This window comes from Populus euphratica, unplaced genomic scaffold (assembly GCF_000495115.2).
Source record: "Populus euphratica unplaced genomic scaffold, PopEup_1.0 scaffold58.1, whole genome shotgun sequence".
Classification (NCBI taxonomy): domain Eukaryota; kingdom Viridiplantae; phylum Streptophyta; class Magnoliopsida; order Malpighiales; family Salicaceae; genus Populus; species Populus euphratica.
Window position 1 is genome coordinate 1809412 of NW_011499864.1, and position 18844 is coordinate 1828255.

Below are 18844 nucleotides of genomic sequence, written 5' to 3' on the forward strand. Positions count from 1 at the left end.
TTTATAATTTGTACAATTAACCTCCCTGTAGTTCGACCCCGGTCTTGCCGGGTTATTTATTACTTCGACACTCCTGCACTTGAGAGAAGACATCAATCTTTTAGTCGTGTCACTTTCTGAATAGGGTTGATTTTGTATTTTCATGCTTGGTCAAACAACAAAATTATGAAATTACCCATGCCTTTTCCAATTTTTTAGCCTTACATTCAAGGGCTTTGTGTTAATTTTCTCGTGATAAGAAACATAATAAAAATTCAAAAAGAAAAAAAAACCAAATAATATGGATTATGAAATTCATAATGTAATAGGTGTTGGGTGAGCAATACTTTATCTCGCATCCTTTAATTTTTTCACTTCATAAAATTTAATAATATAATTTTTCTCTATAATTATTTATTTTAATAATATGAAAAAATAAACTATAAAAAACCAAGTTCAATTAAAAAACTTATCACGTCCATAAACTAGGGTACTTTGGGTTATTTTGACAAACTTACAAACCATGATAATCTCATATAAAAAATTATAAAGTTAAATTTTTAATCATCTCAATATTAAAAAAATAAAATCAATAAAAATAATTTAAAAAAAATCATAACTAAAAAAATCATGTGTAAAAAGAATATAAAAAACACTTTAATAATCCATAATATTTTATAAAAAAAGTTAATAATGTTTTCTCCGCTTCATTTATCTTTTCTTATAATTATATTAAGGTACATGATATTTATTTATTTAAGTGTTATTGTATTGTTGCATGTTTTCATCTATGTTTTTCCTTGAAAAAATATTCCAGACACCAATTTTATAGGTAAGACACGTTATTCTCCTTTATTTTATTATATATAAAAAACAAATGCGGTTATATTTAATTATATCATACAAGCACTAAGCACGCTACTTTGGAGAAAATGATGTAAATATTTTAAATTAAAATTATAAACTATTTTTAACTAAAATTTAAGATTTCATATTTTTGCTGAAAGATAATATGTTTAAAACTAGAGCGGTTTCATCTGTTCAATATTCACCTTCTTCAATTCAATAATTGAGTTTTAGTTTTGATTTAGTCTCTTTTTTTTTTCTTTTTTAATTTATTTTTGAAAAATAAATTAAAAATAAAAATATTGACTCCAAAAAAAAAAAAAAAAAAACCTAACCCAGGCTTTAAGTCAAGCCCAACAAACTAAAATTGAAGTGAAGAAACCGATTGGACGACCACCCCCCTTAACATAAGAATCCATGTCGCACGTATCTTGTGGCCATGTTGATAATATTCACTTCCAAGCAACACGCTTGGCCCCATTATTTCCATAGAACTAGGCTTGTACTTATGGCTGCGTAACGCTATCAAAAATAGATTTTATTTGAAAAAAATATTAAATTAATTTTTTTTTAATTTTTTTTTATGATTTTAATATCATGATGTTAAAAAATAGAAGAAAGAATCTAAAAAAATATTTTAATATTTATTTTTTCAAGTAAAAAAAAATATTTTTAAAAAGCATATTACACTCCTATATCAAATACTCTACCATTGAAACTACCATTCTTTTTTGTTATATAATTTATTTATACTTGTTGATTTTTATATTTTTCTAAAGTATATTATGGCAAACATTATACATTAAATATTTTCCAACTTAGTAAGGAAATTTCATTGGTTTTGTACAAAAAAAAATCATTATGTTCTGAAAAATCTTATGGCTAAAAGTAATAATCGATTACAATAGGTCATATGAAATATATACTAGGTTAGTATGTGGTCCACATGTCCATAGAAGATTATGGTCAGCATAAACTGGGTTCAAAAAATCATTAAGAGTGATATAAGGGATTTGTGGGTTTTCACTACATGATCAACGAAGCAAAAGATTTATGGAACAAGAAATAAGAGCCATGATCATGTTAAATAATTATTATTAATGAGTTTTTTCATGAATGTAAACAGGCGATAAATGCAAATTTAATAAGCTGAAAAAACCCTTTAAAAAGCTCAAATATTTTTTTAAAAAAGATTTTTTTTAAAATTATCATTGTATTTTTTCTCTATAAAGTAACTGAATTAAATATTTGAAAGTCCCCACATCTATTAAATTAAATGAAACCTTTTGTAAGTACCAATTATCAGTCACCTTGATTTATCAAATACCATTAACTATTAATCACGTAAACTTTTTATATTAAGTCATTAGATACCTTATATAGAAAGAAAAAATTAGATAGAAAAAATGAATCAGATTACTTGAACTAAAATATTAACTAATTACCTAACACGTCAACCTTATTTTTAACTATCTTGAATTTTGAGACTCCTCAATTAGCACCGTATGTGAGGAATTGATAAAAAAATCATTAGTTTCTAAAGCTTGTTTTTAATATTTTCAGGTCATTTCATGACACGCAATCAATACATACTTGGGTAAGGGCACAAGACAAATCAATATGTTACCACGAATACTTTTATCGAAGCAAACTTTCCACAACTCCTTAGTTAAGTGCAACTCCTCATTTAGATTGTATTGACAACCCAAGAGCAAAATCAGACATTATCATCCTAACAGATCTTAATACACTCAATAACACATAACGTCTTAGCATCACGGCTACCGGTTATACCAGACACCCGTAGATAATTACACTATTTAGAGGAGACTAAATAAAATGATATTATTGAGAGTCCTAAGTGAAACTCAATTTAACTTTTCTTTTAAAAAACAAAATGTCATCATTTTAACGTAATGATTTTGAAATATAGATTAACTAGAGTCAACTCGATTTAATTCACATAACCTATGATCCGAACATTGAGTTAGGTCACGGATTATATCAGGATTCATAGCTATGCTTTTTTTTTTTTTTATCTTTTTATATTGCAAAGGAAACTTATATTGCCTATTAATAATTAAGTATCAAACCTTTTAATTTTATCAATTTTACTATAAGATTGAGTATCATACAATGTTACCCCTTAACTCTAATTTACCATAATTTTAATGTTAAATCACTGTAAATTAATAAAAGTTAATGAGGTGGAGGAGGGGAAAAAAGAAAGAAAACTTTACCATAACAACACTTGTGCACTTTACGCCACTCCCTCCTTTTATACAAGAAAGTATTATCATTTTAGTTTAAATTATATTTAGATACATAATATTTATTTATTTAAGTGTTATTGTGTTGTTGCTTTTCATCAAAAACTTTTTCTTGAACAAAAATTCCAAACCCTAATTTTGTAGTTAAGGCACGTTATTCTTTTTTATTTTATTATATATATAAAACAAGATCAATTTTCTTTAATTATATTACATATCAAGATAATTAGTAAATATCAAAAAAATATCAATTTTTTTTTTTTTCAAATAAGATATATTTGAACAACTTAGTATTATCAATATGTAGGGCCCAGCGATATACATTTCTACAAACAAACGAAGTTGTCAAAGCAAAACATGATACGTTTGTCGAACCAACATGACAAGAATACAATTATTCATGGAGACATGCTTAGGAATAAATCCTCTACCATTAATAGTAACGAAATTATTGTTTATTATTACATGTGAAGACAAAATCATAATCATACTTCATGCCCGAACATCTCCATCCTTCACATGCCGTGTCTCGCCCTACCTTCCTCTATTGATAGATTACTTTCAACTTGATCAAGTCAAAGGTTAAATTATTATTATTATTATTATTTTGTTTTTTGTTTTGTTTTACGACGGGAGTGAAGTTAACAAATCATTATAAAATAGCATCCAAACATTGTTCCGGTGGGAGAATTTTTGCCAAGTTGTTATCATATTTACTATTATATTTATCGGTATTTCATTACGAGTTAGATTATTTTTGGAAAAACAAATAAAAGTATGAAGATTTTTATAATAATTTTATTAAATTTAATTAAATGATTCAATCTTAAAATTTATTAATCTGGTGTCATATTTAACTTGAATTTCGAATTAAACCACTTGAGAATTAATCCAAAGTAAATAATAAATTTAAAAAAGACTTGAATGACCGATAAAAATATGATATAATTTTTTTAAAAAAATTAAAACAATAATTTTTTTAATATTGAGATGATACCAAATTTGATCGATCTCGATCACCTTGTAACTCAGGTAATAGACTTCAATGAGTGTAATTATCTTATTGTATTTTTTAAGATATTTTTATTTAATTTTATGGTAAAATTAGATACTTACAAAATCGAACATGAAACCTCAAAAAAGATATTTATTTTAGATCTTGATAACCCTATACAAAATATAAAAAAAACAATGAATTTTATTTTTAATCAATCCAATATTGAAGAATAATAAAATAAAAACAAACAATTAGAAAAATTAAAAGACCAAACTAAAAAACAAACATATTAGATTTGATGGGTAAATTCGTTAAATCTGTGAATTGGGTAACTCAGGTTAACACGTTAAACCTATAAACCGGGTAATGGACTCTATTGAAATTAATAACTTGTGTTTCTAAACTATTTTTTATTTAATTATATAATAATAAAAATAGATAATTATAAAATTGAGCGTCAATCCAGTATTGAGATTTTTTTTAAAACTATGATAACCTCATAAAAAATAAAATTAAACAAATTATAAAAATTAATTCTCAAATAATCCAATATCAAAGAATGAAATAAAAAAAATTAATTTTTTAAAAAAATTTAAAAACTTGTCAACATGCCTATGATCTTTTTAAATTTTAATAATATGTTTTTCTTCTAAAACTATTTTTTGAAAACTAAATGATAAAGAGAAAAATTGACGATCAAATAATTGAGTTCAATTAGTAAAAATTAAAACCACCGTTAAACCCGCAAACCAATGCAATCAAGGTTATCTTACCAAACTTGCAAACCGAGTCGTTAACTCCATAAAGTTTAATAACCCAGTTATTTTTAAATTATTTTTTATTTAACTAAACTTTTGAAAAAATAGACCATATACCACAATGTTCAAATATTATTTTGATATCAACCTACTAGGATGTTTTTTTTGATACCATGATAATCATATAAAAGGAAAATTAAAATAAATTATCAACTTTAAATCCCTATAAAAAATATCATGTAAAGACTAAATTAAAAGAATAATCAATAAAAAAGGGAAAAAAAGGGTCAAAATAAAAAAATATTATTATTATAATCCACAATACTAATAGATGTGTGAGGAAATAATATTTTCTCCTTACTTTTTCGCTTTATATATAAGTGTGTGAGGAAATAATATTTTCTCTTACCTTTTAGTTTTATACATAATAAAACCTTGTTTATCTTACAAGTTAATCCATGCTCGCTGAGTTTGATGTGGACAAAAAACTATTTTTTTTAAAATAATATAAAACAATGTTATTACATGGAAAAAATAAATTGAATTCTCTTGTGAAATCAAGATTTTTTTTAACAAAAATATGATGCTTATTAAAAAGATTTTTTTTTATCACTTATTACATCATATCAACCCAATCTAAATAAGTAAATATCTTTTGGATAATTATCTTGATAGGTAATGGGCAGAGCATGATTATTATCAAACTCAACCAAAACTTACACGAAATATATATTTATATTATAAAGATATATTTGTAAAACATTTATATTTTTTAATATAATATGATATATACATATTTCAATATTAATATAAAACATATATGTATAATATTTATAAGTTTTTCATTTAATATATATATATATATATTTGAAATATAGATATTATTTTTTTAACACAATATTATCATTTTTGGCTTTAAATTAATTAATTTTTTGGTGTTTATGGATTATTTTGATGTATTAATGTCAAAAATATTTTTTTAAAAATAAAAAATAATTTTAATATATTTTCAAATAAAAAATACTTTAAAAAATAATTTCCATCATATTTTTAAATATATATTAAACACTCACTCCTCGATTCACATGTCAATTGATGTTCCAATAACACATGGTAATTTTATATTGTTAGAGGAGAACAAATAAGAAATTGGTCTATAATGTAAATCTATAAATCTTTTTATCTTGTTATTTAAAATCTAGATTGTCTAGATTGGACTAATCTTACAATCTAAATCTATTAGGTTAAAAATATATATATAAAAAATTTAATTGACTAGATAAACATAAGTTAACCCTAATCCAAACTTGATTTAGTCAAAAACATAACTTTTAATTTTTAGCTTTTTAATGATTTTTTTTTCAAAATAATATCTCTTTAATTTTTTAATTTTTATTTTGGAGCTGGCCCCCTGACACTAGTAATACCCTGTGTTTATTTTTAGGTTAGATTTTTCAACTATTTCTAGGTTAGATTTTACAACTATGTTATAACCTAGAACTTGGGTTGGGTCCTGTAAGGCAGTGTTTGTTTTTATAATGACACTGTATTTCTTTTTAAAATATATATTTAAAATTAAATTTTTATATTTTTAAATTATTTTAATATATTAAAATTTAAAAATAAAAAATATTATTTTCATATAATGTTTTTAAAAAATTATTACTTTCAATATACCAAACAGTACCTAATCAATGCCAATAATTGATCATCCTCCTAATGATTGCTGTATGCAAGCTGGCACCGCTTTCTTGTTCTTCTCCTCCGGCTACTTCTCCAAGCTACTCCATTCCTCCACCATTCTCTCTCAAAAACAAATCCTTAAACCCTAACCCTAATTCACATTCCCCAAACTGTAAATAACCATTAAATTAAATTCATGCTCTAACCACAGGAAGAAAAATAAAATGCTTCGTTTAATTTGTTACCTTTCATTTCTTGTAGTATCAATGACAACCGTCTTTTCCGATCAGGAAAAATCGATATACGATGTCTTAAAAGCGCACGGGCTCCCCATAGGGTTGCTACCGAAGGGAGTGAAGGAATTCAAGATCGATGAAACGGGGCGTTTCGAGGTACACTTGGATCAGGCTTGCAATGCGAAGTTTGAGAGTGAATTGCATTACGATATGAATGTTACGGGCAGTTTGAGTTACGGGCAGATCGGAGCTTTATCGGGGATTTCGTCGCAGGAATTGTTTCTGTGGTTTCCTGTTAAAGGGATTCGAGTTGATGTGCCGAGTTCAGGTCTTATTTATTTCGATGTTGGTGTTGTTTTTAAGCAATTTTCACTTTCCTTGTTTGAGATGCCCAGAGATTGTGTTGCTGTTCGTAATGGGGAAATTGTAGCTCTTCGGCATCGAAAGTTTATTGCTGATACGGTTGCCAAGGTTTAGTTTCATTGCTTTTAATTGTTATTAATTTGATTTTCTAAGATTAGCTGAGTTGATTTGGTTACGATAAGATTTAATTAATTTTTTTTGGTGTTTTGAGCTTCATTTTTTTCATGGAAATTCAGCAAAGTTGAACGGAATATTGTGGATTACAAATTCATTTTTTCTTGAGTGCAATTATTTTTTAAGGGCTGAGAGGGATCTTTACGTTGATTTGATGTGATGTTTTTGACAATTTTGTGTTTTTGGTCTAATGTTTTGTAATTATCATGCAGAGTCAACCTGGGAAGTTAAGATATGAACTTGCTCATGAGAATTTTGGGAGGGATTTCCTGTAGCGTGCGGATAAGGTTACTTGTGGGTTATCCATTTCATCTTGTAAATTTCATCAGCAGAGAATCTGTTTAGCAGGTCTAATGCTTCCATCCAGTGTGTTTGCTTGGGTTCTTTTATTATGGAGAGTAGTGGAGAGCCAGCTCTTGTGACATGGACGCTGTTTGGATTTGATTGAGTCGAAAGGGGAAATTTGAGGAGGCAGCGGTATGATGAAAATTGGCGTCCTGACTACAGAAGATAAGGGAGACAGGAGTAATTCGGTTGAAGTGATTTCAGGTGATGCATTTGATATAAGTTCAATTTATATGTTAATTTGTTGTACTATGAATACAAAATATGTGTGCTATCCATATCGGGTCACATTTTGTGGTGTAAGTTTCTTAGATTGATGAGCGATATATACTTCCATGATATTAAAGTTCGGGGGCTTCTAGCTTCATTATACGTTTCCATTTACAATTGTTATGGAGTTTTGACTACTTTACAGTTCTTCTCAGCTTGGTTTTTTAAATTTCTCTCTGTATTTTCTTGGGATTCCATCCTACAGTCTTGCCTTTAGTTGATGGTTAATCCATCAATTAATTGGTAATCTCCATTTTCTTTAACTGGCTTGTATTCATGTTGTTATGCTCAGGTGTAAATCTCGAGAGTCTCTACTGTCAAAGAATTTGAGCTGAGGATTTGACTCCATTATTTATGAAAATAGAATCCTGCAACAAGATATATCTTCCCTACTCCTAGGCTTTTTTCAGGGTTTGGGTGGTTGGCTAGGCAAAATGAGCTGAGCTTTTAGTTTCAGGTTTTAGAATTTGGTTCAGGAATTATGAATTTATGATATTCAACTGTACTATATTTCCATGCACCGCTAAGTCTAGCAAGACTTATATGACAGGTAAACATTAGCCCTTTTCCCTTTCTTTAAGCCATGAGACTAGTTCAAATTTTAGAATGTTCTGATTCAAGGGTGACTGATTTTCAGGTTGGAGAATCTAGCCTGTTTTAGAAGCATACAAAAACTTTGGATCATAGAAACAGTCTGATTAGGATGTTGAGTTTCTTGATTATCATATTCAATCAGCATAAGCTGGCCTTACTTACCACACGGGAAGTGATGGTCTGCCCTATGTTGGTTCATGACCCCAAATTGCACAATGCGAATTAGTCTATACCTTTGGTTATCTATGCGTCAAGTAAACCTACAGCCTTATTGCCATGAAATTCTTCTAGGCCGGTGATCTGGCATCAGTAACCTAGAGGACCTATGAAGTTGCTGCAATGTTTGCACAGAAGGAGATTTGCGGTTGAGGTAGTGAATAAAACTAGACTGCCTATATTTATTTTTTTCTCTTACTTATTTAGGTGGATGTTTAATCTTAACATTCTTATATGCTACAATTTTTTGTGAAAAAGCGTTGTGTTTGAACCAGATAGACCGGGATCTAGTTTCTCTCAGTTTTGATTGCTTGCCAATTTGCCCGACATGGTTTCTGGACACTGCCGTGCATGTTCTTGAACAACTATTCATTTGTTTTATCATGTGATTCATCGATGTCATAAAATTATTGTATTGAACATAGTCCTGTCACTTGGAGGCATAAACAGGACAGTAAGGGATAAACTCGGTTGCCTACCTTTGGCTTGTTCTGTGCATAGGTAGTAGACATTGATATGGCAGTGGTCCTGCTTTTCCATGTTTGATCTGCTTTTCAATATGCGTATTTGATCCCTAAACATCCCACATGCAGTGCTAACTACATGTTTTGACCAGCATGCATGTGGCAGTGGTCCTGCTTCTCCATGTTTGATCTGCTTTTCAAGCCTGATATGCGCACCCCGTAAGCTGTGTCCTGTATGACAAGATTTGTTTGAACCCTGTGTGCTATGAGAAAATACCATGACCCACCCTCTCTCATGGGAATTATGCCAATGGTTCATAGTCATACAATTATTTATGTGCCCTGTGTCGCACTACAATTATTGGCCAAGATGGTCCTATTCGTTGTTTCTTGTGCTCGTTCCATCACTATGAATCTATGATCAAAAGGTGAAATGTGCATGTGGACTGACTGTATTAACTATATTTGTTTCTATTTATTAATTAGACTCGAGCGTTATTGAATTATGAATTTGAGACAAATAAAATGGCATGGTAGGTGCATGTAACTTGAGAGACAAGTATTCAAAGTTAGAATATTATTCATCTTTGACTTCGTCTAATGATGAGTTGTTAGCTTCTGTTTTTTTTTTTTTAATTATTATTATTATTATTATTCTTGGAATAATAATTAAGATTTGTATTACTCAATTCTACATTACTGTAGTCATTGATGCGTTTTTCCTCAATAAATTTCACACGCCAAGACTCCACAATAACATTATAATTAACATCTAGCAATTTTACCAGTTTACTTCATGTGCTATGTTGCTTGAAAAAAGAATATCCAAGTTGCGACAGGAATTTTTTTTATATATAGCTATTATTAAATCTAGTTTAATGAGTCAAATTTAAAAGTCCTTAACTGAGTCTTTATCAAGTTTAAGTTTTAAATGAAATGTGTGAGTTGTTTTGATATAATCTAATTGACTTGATTTGATAGATTTTAAGATAAAAAATTCAAAGATAAAAAAAATAATATTAAAAACAAAGACTAGACACCTAAATTTAAAGTTAATTTGAACAATTTGTTAAAAAAAAAAAAGGATTGACTAAAAAAAAGTGAAGTTCACAACTTTTTTTTAAACATTTAGACAAGGTATCAAAAACCCATTGTTGAAGTTTTTTTTAAAGAAAAGGTTAAGCCAGGTGTGCAGACTAAATCAGTTTAGTGTATTTGAACTTTTTTAATTAAATAGAACTACACCAAATTTAACTATTTTTGTTATCAGTATTGCAACAACCAATTATTTTCTCTCTTTTTTTATACAAGTTTTGGACAACTTTCTCTCTTTTCTCTTTAACCTAATAATTAAAAAATAAATAAAATAAATTTTTATATCAAAATAAAAATTATTGTAAATTTGAAGTGAGCCATCCATTCTCTCTATTTTAATTTGAAGATTAATTTCATTTAATTAGAATGTAAAAAATTACAATTAAAAAAATTAATTTTTTCTTTAAACAAAAAATTGGATAGAAAGTTTCAATGCTCATTTTATACTTTTTTTTCTTCTTTTTCTTTTTTAGTTTTGGTTAATGAGTTTTTGGATAGAGAACTATATAATGAATTAGTATAGTTTTTAAATCTAACCCGACCTAGCAAGTCGATTCATGATCTATAATTGAAATCAGACTGGGTTTTAGAAAAAATAAAGAAAGTTAAAATTTAAAGAGACTTGGTTAACCTGATAAGTTGACTCGACAATTTAGCAATACTCAGTTATAACTTGTTGATATTTTTTTTATTAAAACAACATTGTTCTAATCTTTTAAAAAAATAAGAATGGATCGGATGACATTATTAAAATTTGATGATCCAATTAATACCGGGAACCTCGGACTTGACTGGGCGAGTTTAAAAACTCTATGAATTAGACACCCTATACTCTAAAGTTACTGTTGCTTAGACTTCCTTCCATCCCGTGCTTTACATAAATACATTTTAATTCTTTTTCTTTTTATTTATTCAATTACAAACACATTACAAACATGACAAACTACTAATAATATTTTGTTTTCTCAAATTTAATTGAGAGTTATGACATTAACCATCCTTGTCAAGATGGCAAGATATGCTTTAAGTTTGCAACTTTTTGAAAAAATAAAATAAAATGTTAGCATATTTACGAACTCGGTTTAAACCATAGTTTTTAAACCCGGCCCGGTGGCTGACCCGGTCCAAGTCCCGGGTTCCGGGTTTTGACCGGGTCACTGGGTTTTGACCGGGTCGAACGGGTCGCCGGGTCAATTTCTATTTAAAAAAAATTCAAAACGACGTCGTTTTAATAAAAAATAAATAAAAGTCAACGGGTTACCACCGGGTTTTTGACCGGGTTTTGCCGGGTCGTCCGGGTTTCCGGGTCAACCCGCCGGGTCGGCCGGGTCACGCCGGGTCATAGCTTACCTTATTTTTTCATCAACCCGGCCCGGTTCCAGCCCCGGGTCGGCCGGGTCCCGGGTCAACCCGCCGGGCCGGGCCGGGTTTTAAAACTATGGTTTAAACGCCACCCATCTTCTGATAATGTTTCTTCTTCTTATCCAACAGTGTCTGACTTTCTATTTAATTTTGAACTGTGTTTTGACACATTGAAGAAACTGTGAAAAATAGATGAAAATCTTTGCAGCCGGGTCCTGAGCTTCCTGTTTAGCATGGCTAAACGAAGGATGAGGGTGTGTTTTTTCCATGTTAAAAGGTGTTTTTGAAAAAATTTTGAGTTTTTTTTTTAATTTTTTTAATTTTTATATGTTAATAGAAAAAAAAAATTATTTTAATATATTTTCAAACAAATAATATTATAAAAAACAACTCTCAAACACCACTTAAATGAGCCACAATTGCACAAAGAAAAAGAAAATGCATGCACCGAGGAGTTTGGCCTAGCGATGAAAGGGGCTTGTCTCCTTCTATTGTACATGGATTCGAGTCCTGGTGTGCACGTCTGTCACCCCCGCGGTGCCTTACATGCCTACTGGGTTTGTAGGGTATTCAGTGGGCCGTGAGAATTAGTCGTGGTGCGTGCAAGCTGGCTCGGACACCCCACGTAAATAAATAAAAAATGCATGTATTGGAACACAGTAATTAAACCCAATTTATCTTAAAAAAAACTCTTGATTTTAAATTTAATATGAGTTTGATTTGAAATTGAATCGAAAAATTAAAACCCTAGTTAATCCAACTAAATTTAAGTTAAAGAAATTTTTTAAAAATAATATTATTTAAATAAAAATTATTGATCAATAATAGAATCTAATAATTCAATGATTTTGTTAAAAAAAATTATTTGGCATGTTGAAACTTATTTTTAGATTTGAACTTGTTGATACACCTGTCACGTTAATACATTAATATAATTTGTGTCCCTCTACTTCTTCTTTTTCCTACGAACTTATTGGGATTTAGTTAATGCGGGGAATTAGTCTTTGGGATTGTCTCTGCTACATTTCTGGGTCGTTTGGCGGGTCCGAGGTTCAATTGTGTTTTAAACTAGGGGAACGGGACTATGTTATTCTTTTTTCATTAAGGATTCTTTCGAAACTAATCAATATCAAACTATATTTAGCATGCTTCAAGATTTTTCCATATTTTATTTTGCTTCATTGAATTTTCTATTATGTCTCACATGGAGTTTGTCTGATATAGCGCTTCTTAAATTGCCAATGATTTATTTATTAAATATAGATACGGTCAACACCTGTGCTTTTTTTTTTTTCATGATATTTTTTACCATTATTGTTCTTGCTATATTGATTGTTTTTACCGATTTAGTTTGTAATTTCAGTTTTAAAACCAGTTTAGACTATGATTAAACTTTGTTGGAAGGAGTTAAAGTTTAATGCTTGTTTGTTGTCAGGGTAATGAAGTTAATTTTTAAAATATTTTTTATTTAAAAATATATTAAAATAATTTTTTAAAATTACATTAACTCATTAAAATAATTTAAAAACATATAAAAAATAATTTCAAACTTGAATCAAGTTGATCCCAAATTAGGTCGTAGGTTGTTATAACTATCATCCAAAAGAGGATTAGATTTAACGATATAATCTAGAAGAAGGACTAGAAATTAACAAATATAATAAATCAAGTTAATGCATTTTCGTAAACCAAGATTCATTTATGGATCAACCAATAGGTAATTTGGTTTCACAGCGAAGAGCTAAATGCATATCATTGCATCGGGTGCCATCTATGTGGAACTGGCGTGTCGATAATTACAGGGGTGATAAGAAGGACAATCCATAATTACAAGACGAGGTGATTAAAGCAAGGAACCTTGATGCTAATTAATCAGACAATATCAGCGACATGGTTGATCCAAATAGGGGATTGAATTATACAATAGAGAAGCAAATGGACTAACTCTACGAGGAATAGAGACGTCGAACAACAATGCAGAGCATTTAAAGCAGGCCGAGGTCGATCAATGGCAAAATGACAGGTGGAATATTGCATACTGGCGTGACAGCAGTATGGCACATGTAATATAATGCACACTTGCCAAATATATGGGCGGGCATTGGGGGGGAGATACTGAGAAGGAAATGCTGTAAAACGGAATAGCTGCAAACTCACTGGATACTGCTATGGCAATAATAGGGGAAGGAAGAATTTTGACCTTTTTTTTGTACTCAACTTTTGTTTTCTCGTTTCGTAGTGTTGATGGGATTAATAAGAATTAACATCGGCGGCCCCTGCGGCAGGAAAGGGCACCGGCATTGGAAGTTATGGCCCCGACCATCGATGAGGACTTTGCCCCTAAGCTTGAGGCCCTGGCATAGCTGGCTGCAGCTCCGGCTCCTGATGCAACGAAGTAGGCTCCATTTAGCAGCATGTCTCCCTCTGATCTCCAATTCCAATGCTTCCATACTCCAGCATTCGTGTCCACCCTTTTTGTCACCTGCCAATATCAATTTTCTCATGATTGTTATAATTTAGTCATCACGTGAATAATGGGATTATCATTATCACGAGCAAGATCCACCGACCAGAGTCTAGCCTGTTTTTTCTTTTTTAACAAAATGACGTGATTTTAAACCTTTTTTATTAAAAAAAAGTCAAAATTTAGATTATCTGGGTCAACTTATCCGACCTGCAACCCGGACCTTAAACCTCGGGAGTCTTATAACCATGATGACAAGTCTTAGAACTATGATCACAAGAAGTCATTTATTTACGGTACCTCTTTGGCAAAAGCGTTGGCAGGGGCAAGATATCTGTTGCCCTGGCTGTTAATGGTGGGATCAGCGCTCCCTCCAATGGCATACATTTCCCAGTGGGTGTAGTCATTGTTCACTACATGGAAATACCCATGCCTGCACCTGCAAGGTTTATGAATTGACCTCGTTGATTAAAATTATTCTGTAAATCCTACGAGAAAACCGTGCAAGGGCTACGATGATCATCTTATTTCAGTTACCTTGGCATCCTCTGGATAAGACCCTCACCAAAATGGTTATAGGCAATGGTCACTTGCATCTGCTTATCTCTTTGGTAGGAGTCACTATGGCCCAATAGCATAACCTGTCATTCATTTTCGAAGAGAAATTTAGGCATCCTGTAGAGTCACAAGATCAAATAAACCATAAAATAAAAAACATTGATGGATAGGAAATTTAACTGACCTCGTTATGGTGAGTGAAATAGTTGTTCGAAATGGTAATGGCTGTTGACCCTATTATGGCATCAATGAGGCCATCTGCGCAATTTGAAAGAGAATTGTGATCAATCCAAATGTGGCTTGATCCAAAAATGGAAATACCATCTCCGTCAGCTATTGTTCTCCACCCATAATGGCTAGGCGAGCTACGAACCATTGCGTTCCCTGTAGGCTTACAATCATGTACGTGGAGACCATGAATTATGACATTTGTGATAAACTGGATGGTGATGCAAGCCCCATTGGCAATGTGAACATTGGTTCCACGAGCATCGATAGTCTTGAAGCTGTTCATGATGAGCTCTTGCTTGAGGGTAATCACCATGTCCCTCTTGAACACAATCCACAAAGGCTCGTCTTGAATGACAGCATGGCGTAGTGTGCCTGGTTTTGGGTTAACAGGATCATCATCGCCAGGGTTACTAACAACATAGTATCTTCCATCGCGACCACCTACGGCATTGCGTCCAAAACCAATGCCACAGTTAGCAAGGCTCTTTCTGTGGCGTTGCCAATGAGGATCACATCGCCAACAATCATCAATAGGATTGCCAGTTCCGCATGAGAAAAATCCCAATTTCCTCCTTTCTGTGCTGTTGCGTATGCTCCTGGTAAAATCAGAAATAACATTTATATTACCATCCTATAATCAATCAATCAAATTGTTCCTTTCTTTTTTCAATCAATTGACATGTGGGTTACTATTATATACCGAGTAACTAGCAGTGACCAGGCCCAGGTGACTGTTTACCAAAAACACGTCTCCGCAAAGTCACAGGTGTTAAGTCAAGCATGTCTAGCAGCAATACAGAACGAAAATGCAAACAGTTATGTATACTTACTGTAACAACATTAATGTGTTCAAAGTCACAAAACCAACGTAGTGTCAAAATTTAAACAGTCACTTGGAAGTTAAATCTTGCTGTCACACTTCAACATGGAGGCCATTTGATGGGAAATGTATACGGAGCATACGGAAAAGTTTGTGACTTTCTCTCCCTCATTGTGCTGTGTAAGAAATAAATGCAAAATTGGGGAACCTAATAACTGCGTCGGTGGACAATAAAAATGCGGTCATTTATTGAGTTCGTTGTGGCCCTATTGAATAAAGGGAGCAGCTGCTGGAACTACAAAAAGACTTGGATAAAAACATATGGTATGAAACCAGATCTGTGCTATATGCTTTGTATCTACTGCCACGCTGGACAATGGGAGCAAAATTTAAGTTGTCTTCCCCCACCTGGTTTTCTGACAAGGCTGCGAAATTATTACAGTCGAGCAAACCGTGAGTTTTGCCCTAATCGGAAAGATTTATGAATTTGTAAGGGTGTGAAAGAATACGAACAGCATTCTATCTCTGAAGTTAGACAAAGAACTTGAGTGACAATGATTTTAGAATTTAGTGGCAGGTAGCACTGGAAATGAAATCGCACTCACAATTTGATTCAAGAAACTAGCTTACTAGTAAAATCAGAGGACTCAATACAAAAGATATGCTGTGCTAGATATCCTGCAATCTAGTAAAGCAAAAGGCAGTGTGCTAAATAGCATCTTCTACAGATTTTTTTTTTTATTATCATATAGAATATAAAACAACTTGGGTTTTTTTTTTTTAAAATAAAAACCAACACGGCGAGTTGCGAGTTTAAGGCACACTCGAACTCAAAAAATTTAGAAGACCACTATATTATCCGGAGATAAGAATCACATAACGTAGTCGCTTGATATAGGCACATAAAGCTAGTGTACTTGCGAATGAGATTTGGATAGGGAAAGAAGAGGCAGGAAATAAATTGAGGGCGTGATGCTCGGATCTGATCAGGACATAGGCATGTGCATAAACTGGCAGCAGGATTAAAAGGTGGCAAGATTGCAACAGTAGAGAACATGGTGGTTGATTAATCATCAAACCATAAATGGTATGTATACTCATTAAAAATAATTTAGAGCGTCTTGTGGTTATCATAAAGAACCAAAAACGCCTAGCCAGCAAGCTAGAATTAGCATAGATGAAGCCAAACAAGTTGCCAAAAAAAGGTTGGATTCAATATAATGTTTTTTTCAGAAATCTATTAAAATAATTTTTTATTTTTAAAATTTATTTTTAATACCAATAATAAAAAAACTAAAAAAAACATTTAAAAAATATATATTTTTTAAATGTTTTTAATGTTGATTTGACTGGATCAATAAAACCCTGAAAATATTAACTGATTCAATGCCTTTTTATATTTAACCTGAGATTTAGCTTGGGTTAGGCTTTGAGTTAACAAATATGATGAAGCCTATATTGACTACTTGTTCATTGACTCTTTTGTGTTTGACTGGAATTTCAACACCAGTGGGTGAAAATGACATCCGCATGTGTTCTCTTTAAATATGCACAGTCATGTGATCTCTTTCTAGCTCTCTAATAAGAATTATTCAATGAAATCACGAGATTTATGGAAACGGAATGCCATGTTCCCAATAAAATAATGGCTTAGCAGGCTTTAGATTGGCTCGTAGTGATTCTCATAGAAGAGGGGATCGAATAAAAAAGAACAGAGAAACACACACTCACTCGTCAACCATTGCCGCAACTTCCTCCGGATCCTCCATGGTATGCTCGTTCCATGTATCATCATACCTGGAAACAAAAAAAAAAGACTGAGTTTTAATTCAAAATAAATATTTTTCACTTCTTAATTACTAATTAATTTAACGAGAGATTCTACTGCTTGATCAATGGATTTCGTAGTAAATTTACGTTACATGACCGTGAATGAGGTCATTTTCGTAAATTGAAGAAATCCAACGAGCAATAAATTATGCAGTGAACTTAATTAGGTTCTCGAGAATTGGGAAAAGAAGGCGAGCGATACTAACAAATCTAACTATAACAAAATCAACGAACGGTCCAGATTTATTTTCACGAAACGATCTCAATGATTTAAATTTATGGAAGTCAGATAAATTCAGCGCGAAATTCATCCATCGGCCCAAGTTCCACCATTTTCAACGTGGATCCTGATGAGATTTTAACCGCTCTGTCAATTAACTCACCAGTCCGCCATTGACGAGTTCTTTGAGCTCAACAACTCTTGCGTTTCCTTCAACCTGATAGAATAAATAAACAAATCATAAATCTGCATTGATTAACGAATTAACCCGACATCACTCACATTTTTCTTCTTAATTAATTCAATGCACAAGACAGATAGGCAAAGAGGAAATGCTCATCTATGGAGAACAATTTGGAGCTAGAAATGAAGAATTGAGGAGAATTCTATTGCTTTAAGCACCCGATCGATCAACCTTTGGGAAAACATGGACCTCTGTTTTCCATTAATCACTACTACAAGAACGAATTCTCATCAAAATTTACCTCAATTTTAGCTCGTCTTTCTCCTCCGCAGCGTTTACACTAATAAGCACAACCAGAACCAGCATTGTCCGTACACAAAAGCTTCTCAGCGAAACCTCCATTGTTGAATCAAAATACACAAACGCGGACTCTCTCTTTCTCTCTCTCTATAGCTTTCTTCCTCCTCCTGTCTACTGACGAGGAAGAATAAATGAAGACAGTGAAGAAGTGCAGCTCAGCCCTTATTTTATAGCAAAAAATTCAAGCGTAAAATCACTCTAGCCTAACTTCATTTAACCATCTATTTTAACTCTAGTTAAGTCAATTAACCTTCTAATATTAACCACCCCCACATCTACAACCGCTGTTAACTGATTCCGTATTTTCTCTCACTATATTCCGTGTTGCCAAACAGAGAGAGAGGGAGAGAGCTTTTAACTTTGAAGAGGTGAAAACTGTGTTAATAATAGTTGTTTTTTAAATTATTTTTTATTTAAAAATATATTAAAATAATATTTTTTATTTTAAAAATATTGTTTTTAATATTATATATCAAAATAATATAAAAATATTTAGTTTTAAATAAATCGTTTTAAAAAAATCAT

General features: G+C 31.4%; 2 protein-coding genes and 1 long non-coding RNA gene across 4 annotated transcripts; 1 reads left to right on the forward strand and 2 right to left on the reverse strand.

The window, feature by feature from the left end:
- The first annotated feature begins 6561 nt into the window (after positions 1–6561).
- On the forward strand, positions 6562–8979 carry LOC105125813 (uncharacterized). 2 transcript variants are annotated; one of them, XR_842294.1, is made up of 4 exons: positions 6562–7240; positions 7519–7855; positions 8214–8471; positions 8559–8979. XR_842294.1 is itself a non-coding variant. In XM_011026436.1 (2 exons), the coding sequence occupies exons 1-2, from the start codon at positions 6758–6760 to the stop codon at positions 7579–7581; spliced, it is 546 nt and encodes a 181-aa protein (XP_011024738.1). In that variant the 5' UTR covers positions 6562–6757; the 3' UTR covers positions 7582–8023. The 2 variants fall into 2 exon arrangements, 1 of the variants encoding a protein (XP_011024738.1); XM_011026436.1 differs by lacking the exons at positions 8214–8471; positions 8559–8979 and having other exon boundaries at positions 7519–8023.
- On the reverse strand, positions 8927–9817 carry LOC105125812 (uncharacterized). The gene is made up of 2 exons (XR_842293.1): positions 9379–9817; positions 8927–9271 (listed from the first exon to the last, which is right to left on the reverse strand). It is a non-coding gene; the product is annotated as an uncharacterized LOC105125812 (long non-coding RNA).
- Positions 9818–13330: 3513 nt separating this feature from the next.
- LOC105125814 (probable pectate lyase 20) lies at positions 13331–18636 on the reverse strand. The gene is made up of 7 exons (XM_011026438.1): positions 18261–18636; positions 17939–17992; positions 17457–17522; positions 14859–15501; positions 14654–14757; positions 14417–14555; positions 13331–14134 (listed from the first exon to the last, which is right to left on the reverse strand). Exons 1-7 carry the CDS (start codon positions 18359–18361, stop codon positions 13913–13915), a joined length of 1329 nt encoding a protein of 442 aa, XP_011024740.1. The 5' UTR covers positions 18362–18636; the 3' UTR covers positions 13331–13912.
- Between the last annotated feature and the right edge of the window lie 208 nt (positions 18637–18844).

Excerpts from the sequence above, each read along its gene's own strand:
- LOC105125814 (XM_011026438.1), bottom strand. The coding sequence starts at position 18,361 with ATGGAGGTTTCGCTGAGAAGCTTTTGTGTACGGACAATGCTGGTTCTG. Across the intron at positions 17,993-18,260 it reads AAAGACGAGCTAAAATTGAG|GTTGAAGGAAACGCAAGAGT; the intron begins GTAAATTTTGAT and ends TTATTCTATCAG. Across the intron at positions 14,135-14,416 it reads CCAACGCTTTTGCCAAAGAG|GTGACAAAAAGGGTGGACAC; the intron begins GTACCGTAAATA and ends TGATATTGGCAG.
- LOC105125813 (XM_011026436.1), top strand. The coding sequence starts at position 6,758 with ATGCTTCGTTTAATTTGTTACCTTTCATTTCTTGTAGTATCAATGACA. Across the intron at positions 7,241-7,518 it reads TTGCTGATACGGTTGCCAAG|AGTCAACCTGGGAAGTTAAG; the intron begins GTTTAGTTTCAT and ends ATTATCATGCAG.